Source organism: Lactuca sativa, unplaced genomic scaffold (genome assembly GCF_002870075.4).
Source record: "Lactuca sativa cultivar Salinas unplaced genomic scaffold, Lsat_Salinas_v11 Lsat_1_v11_unplaced_45, whole genome shotgun sequence".
In the NCBI taxonomy this organism is placed as follows: Eukaryota; Viridiplantae; Streptophyta; class Magnoliopsida; order Asterales; family Asteraceae; genus Lactuca; species Lactuca sativa.
Genome location: NW_026440234.1, coordinates 1 through 5,361, shown reverse-complemented (window position 1 = coordinate 5,361; position 5,361 = coordinate 1). Strand labels below are relative to the sequence as shown.

The 5,361-nt window shown below is 35.4% G+C and overlaps 2 protein-coding genes across 2 annotated transcripts; both read right to left on the bottom strand.

Moving 5' to 3' along the window:
- Positions 1-609: 609 nt before the first annotated feature.
- LOC128129543 (L-type lectin-domain containing receptor kinase IX.1-like) lies at positions 610-2,556 on the bottom strand. The gene is made up of 2 exons (XM_052768002.1): positions 2,515-2,556; positions 610-2,176 (listed from the first exon to the last, which is right to left on the bottom strand). The coding sequence occupies exons 1-2, from the start codon at positions 2,554-2,556 to the stop codon at positions 668-670; spliced, it is 1,551 nt and encodes a 516-aa protein (XP_052623962.1). The 3' UTR covers positions 610-667.
- Positions 2,557-2,581: 25 nt separating this feature from the next.
- LOC128125857 (cystathionine gamma-synthase 1, chloroplastic-like) lies at positions 2,582-5,345 on the bottom strand. The gene is made up of 3 exons (XM_052768006.1): positions 3,934-5,345; positions 3,218-3,385; positions 2,582-2,998 (listed from the first exon to the last, which is right to left on the bottom strand). Exons 1-3 carry the CDS (start codon positions 3,997-3,999, stop codon positions 2,984-2,986), a joined length of 249 nt encoding a protein of 82 aa, XP_052623966.1. The 5' UTR covers positions 4,000-5,345; the 3' UTR covers positions 2,582-2,983.
- Positions 5,346-5,361: the final 16 nt, after the last annotated feature.

Genomic DNA, 5,361 nt, shown 5'->3' with positions numbered 1-5,361 from the left:
ATATAAGACTATCCGGAGTGGATGTAAATCCACGCGTGAGTTTCCTATGTGGCACACCAACTCACCGGTGAACACCGCCCCGTGTATCGGTGGTTTGGGTGTGGAGTGATGTCTGGTGGATGGGAAGACGGGCCTTTTGATTGGTGCATTCATTTTTCCCTCACATCGGTCATTCTCTTTCTCTCTCTTCTTTTTCCCTCTTCACCACCAACCCACCGGTGAACACCATTTCCATAGCCTGGTGGGTTGGTTTTGAAATAGTCAAAAATCTACGTGTCATTTTTTTCACACACAATCCACCCGTGAGGATACCACATAGCCTAAGTTTGTCGGCAATTAATAAATGTAATTCTACTCCTATCAACTATCAAGAGCTCTATCAAATGCATGTTGATGACGATGATAGATCTCGTACCTTCTAGATCTTCATTGACCTGAAACACGCGGCATTATTCCAGCCTTCTTATTCATCTCCCATAATAAAACAACAATTAAATTAGTTTATACAGAGATGGATCGAATACACAAGTAAGTTTTATATATTAGTCTTTTCCCTATGTGTCTGATTTTCAGTCTTAAAGAATCTTATCTAAAAGAAGAAGTAAGATATACTTATTTAAAGGAAATATATAGAAACGGAAATCCTCAACTTGAAACAACATGTAGTTTAACGACCTATATTGATACTTGAAGAAGTTAAGAAAGGATCTCCAGAAGTGCTTGTAGGAGTAGCTGATGCATGGTATCCAAGAACACGCATATTCACTGAAATATTGGGAATAGGGGCCTCAAAATTAAGAACTTGAATCGCTTGTCTTATAGATGGCCTCAGACTTCGATCAGGGAGCACACACCATAATCCAACCATCATCAAGCACTTACCTTGTTCTTCATCAAAATCTCCATTCAACCTCTCATCAACTCCCGAAAGAATCTCCCCTTTTCCATGCAAACACCAAACCCAATCCACCAATCCCATTTCAGAATCCCCATCAATACAATCCCTAGCTTTCCTTCCACAACAGATTTCCATTGCAACCACCCCAAAACTATAAACATCCGATTCCTTGCTAGCTTTACCGGTTCTTACATACTCAGGTGCCATGTATCCTAATGTTCCTGCTAAATTACCAGTTGTCTGTGGACCTAACTCATGGTCCATAAGTCGAGCTAACCCAAAATCTCCAAGCTTCACATTAAATCCCGAATCTAGCATCACATTGCTTGATTTAATATCACGATGTATCACGCATTGTTCCCATTCCTCATGAAGATAAAACAAGGCAGAAGCCAAACCTAATGATATCTTGTACCTCACACTCCAAGAAAGGGGATCCATTTTCCCAAAAAGATGAGTGTCAAGACTACCATTTGGCATAAACTCATAAACTAGTAGAAACTGATTATCATCATGGCACCAACCTATGAGTTGCACCAAGTTTCTATGCCTTAGACTGCTTATGACCTTCACTTCTGTTATATATTCCTTCTTTCCCTGTTTAGATCCACTTGAAATCTTTTTAACTGCAACTACTTTTCTTTCACGGCTGAGGTATCCCCTGTAAACACAACCAAATCCTCCTTCACCCAACTTGAGGTCATCAGCGAAGTTATTAGTAGCCAAAGCAAGATCTCTGTAAGAAAATCTTTTGGGCCCTGCTCCTCTTTCAAGATCATCATTGATTGAAGACAGGTTGATTGTCTCTAATGTTTCATCTGAAGGACTCATGTGATTCCTCAAATAGATAATACTATATGCTATTATGCCTCCTGCTAGTAGAACACCTAATGGCACTGCTAACCCGACACCCAGCTTCACCTTTTGTGATGTCGTTTTATTGTCATCTTTTATATCCAAGCTTGAGTTGAACTCCCAGTACTGAAGGGTATGTCTCTCCATATACTGACCAGTGGAAGCTGTGATGCCGATAGTGACCCATGAAGGAAGAACCTCTTTGAGATCAATTTGATAAGAAAGATTTGAGTTCCCTTGAAAACTGGGGTTCCTTTCATAGGTCCAATAGACACTTAGATTCTTAGTAGAGGAATTATAAGAAACCCAAGCATTCGCAGTAGCTTTATTATGCAAACTAGCATTCCAAGGAGCATATGCAACCAAAGAAAGTGAATTCCTGTTGATTCCTACGTGTTCCATAGGAGGATCCCGAGTAGGACACTACTACAAAAAAGAGTATTACCGACGGTCAAATCCGTCGGTAATCCGTCGTAATACTCTTTACCGACAGAATTGTAACAGACCAAAATCCGTCGGTATATTCTTGTCGCTAATCGTTTGTAACGGATTTCTAACGGCTACGGAAAATTTTTAGCTACGGCTTTTTCTGTCGGTAGTAACGGATCACCGACAAAATATAGTTTGTAACGGATTACTGACGGAATATGTTTGCAACGGATTAGCAACAGAATTTGTTTGCAACGGATTACCGACGGAATCTGGAATAATTTACTAACGGATTACCGACGGAATCTCGAAATAACTCACTAACGGATTACCGACAGATTTTGTTGTGACCGATTAGCGACGGATTTTGGCATTATTAAAAAAATTTATATAAATTCATGAAAAAATAAAAGATGATTACATATTCAACACAAAAAAATCTTACAGCATTCATCAAATTTATATTTTAAAACCAATAAAATAAAAGTAAAAAAGTCCAATACTCCCAAGATCGATTTCCAGACCTCCACTCAGCAGCAAACTAATTGTTTCCAAGTCACTCGGTAGATTGATTGTCTATGGAAAACAATTACAAACTTAAAATTTTTAAAGCATGTTTATAAAGGATAATGATATGCTAAATAACTAATAAGTACTTAATGTATGACCTTTTGCTGAGTAAAGCTGTATGTGGTTCCTCTTAGCTGCAAAATTGATATGATCGAGTCAAAGCCTATAGTTTCCCTCAGCAACACCATTAAGCTTTATACGTAGATGCAGTGTTTTCATGCCTCGAATGATTTAGTATGCAGCTTTCTGCCATTAAAATAAATATTTAATTATTAAAATAAAAAAATAAAAAAAACAAACTAAGACACCCTTGTTATATATATCAAGCATGTTAAAAACAACTCATAAGCTACTTACACTAATACAACCAGCAAGAACGAAAAAAAAGTCAAAGATAGCCAATATTTGTTAATAATGGTAAAAAAAATTAATAGCAAAGAAATAGATTCTTGATTTTTTGCTTACATCATTTTGGCCACCAATGTATTTGGTTGCTGAGTGTAGAACAGGTGTTGCAAATGTTCCATCAATGCAAACAATTGCTCCTTTTGCATGACACAGCTTTGAAACTAACTCAATGTCAACACATCTTAGGAATGGATTTGTGGGTGATTCTGTGAAGCAAAGACTAACCTGTGGTATATAAATTATAAATTAGTTTATATACAAATTCTCTTTTATAACTCTGTTGTTGAAATAAAATGGATCTTTGGATAATAGATGGCAAAATGGACAAGTTTTAGGGTCAAATCTTCTGGATTTTGTCAAATTTGGTCTTTTTTAAAGGATTTTGTCACATGTTTGGTCCTTTCCCCAGGTAAAAATGACTACTTTTCACCTTAAGGTTTTTTTCTTAACAAATTTTTATCACCACTAGGGAGCAAAGTAGTCATTTTATATGTGATATGGACTAAAAGTGTTATGGAAACCTTGAGTAAGGACCAAATTTGCAAAAAGATTCTATTTTGGAAAAGATCTGAAAATAAAAATAAACACAGGGACCAAAAAATGTAATATAATCTTTTATAGTTAACTCATTTGACCTGTTAGAGACAAAATACACCCAAAACGACCAATTTCATGGTAAATATATTAAAAATACCACCTCCATTTTGGAGAAAAAAACTAACTCAATCTACAAAAAAAAGCAATAAAGTTGAATTTAATTTTGTACTGCTCACTATGTGGTTGTCTAATGCAGCTTCAATGCCTGCATAATCTGCAGGGTCAAGAACAGTTGCCTGCATAATGAAATAACAAGTGCATTCATATCAAATATTTAATTATTAAATATTTAACAAAAAAACAGAAACGAAACTTTCCCCGTTAAGCCTTATACATTTTATAATTAGAGCATTTGGTGTGAAAACAAATTTCAGTATCTTGTTATTAATAACAATATGGAACACATCAATCATGTGAAATGGTCGGATTGGAATTCGAGATTCCTGTCCATGAAATCAATTAGTTTTAAAAAAGAAACATCAGGCCATCAGGGCGTGTTAGTTTTGCGGATTCTGATGGAAACAGAAAGAATAAAAATTCATGATTCCGTTCCATATGGAAGGGACTCAATTCCATTATATGGCTGGCAGAGTTATCTAGGGTTCCATTTTGAGTGTGGTTACCCTTCCCAATCAAATGGATTTCCTCTATTGCAGGTTTAGGATTCTACTAAATAACAAATGCATCGATCAGCAAAAACAGATCATAAGTAAGATGGTTGATATTATTTTACATATGAGTTGACCTTTTTCTGAAAAAGAATGTTCAATTCAATTTAAAGAGAATCATAAAGTTGCTCATTCCATTCCTTTATAGTTCCATTCCATCATTCCAAAAAGACCCTAAGAGATAAAACAGAATAATCCGGGAGGGATTACTTTGTATGGATGGATGGTAGATAGGAGTCTGATAAACCCCATCTTCTTTATTGAGTTGTCTCTGGTTCGACTTTGCCATGATTATGTCAAGATTGGTACTTGGTTTGTGATTATTATGGGTTCTATTCGATGATACCCAGAGAACATAGAATGAAGGAAAATGTATTAATGTATAACTGTCAATACAGTTATAATTGCATTCTATGAGAGGAGGAGTAAAGTCTATTGTTTTTCTCTAGAAGAAGGGCTCATTCCTGTATAGAGTTAGAGTTGTATAAATAAGAAATTTTAAGTTTTTAGCTTCTTGTGGTAATCTGAATATAAAAGTTAAGGCAATCATATGGAAGTAATCAGAATATACCAAAAACCGAAACTGCAATTATAACTGTATATGGTCCAGGTTATTGCTGAGGTGGAACCAAAAACCGAAACTGCAGCAAAGTAAAACCATCAATATTCATCTATAAACATCTATTGAACAATCTATCAAGATTCAAGATTCAAGGGCAATATAAATTTTACTGAGTTTCCATATATTTAGAAGAACAAACAAAGCTTAAGATTTTTCTTACATTCCTCTTACTATAGCAAATTCACATCATTGATAAGGTAAAAGACAAAATGCAACTGTTCCTTGTTTATGAAAAATGTTAACAGAAGAAATATGATTCAGTTACTTTGGTGGTTGTTATTGCTTAGTGAAGATTCTAATTGTGATATTATATG

Coding starts and splice junctions, on each gene's coding strand:
- LOC128129543 (XM_052768002.1), bottom strand. CDS start 2,556: ATGCCAAAATCCGTCGCTAATCGGTCACAACAAAATCTGTCG. Junction 2,177..2,514: donor GGTCACAACAAAATCTGTCG/GTAATCCGTTAG, acceptor TTTTTGTAGTAG/TGTCCTACTCGGGATCCTCC.
- LOC128125857 (XM_052768006.1), bottom strand. CDS start 3,999: ATGCAGGCAACTGTTCTTGACCCTGCAGATTATGCAGGCATTGAAGCT. Junction 3,386..3,933: donor CTGCATTAGACAACCACATA/GTGAGCAGTACA, acceptor TATATACCACAG/GTTAGTCTTTGCTTCACAGA.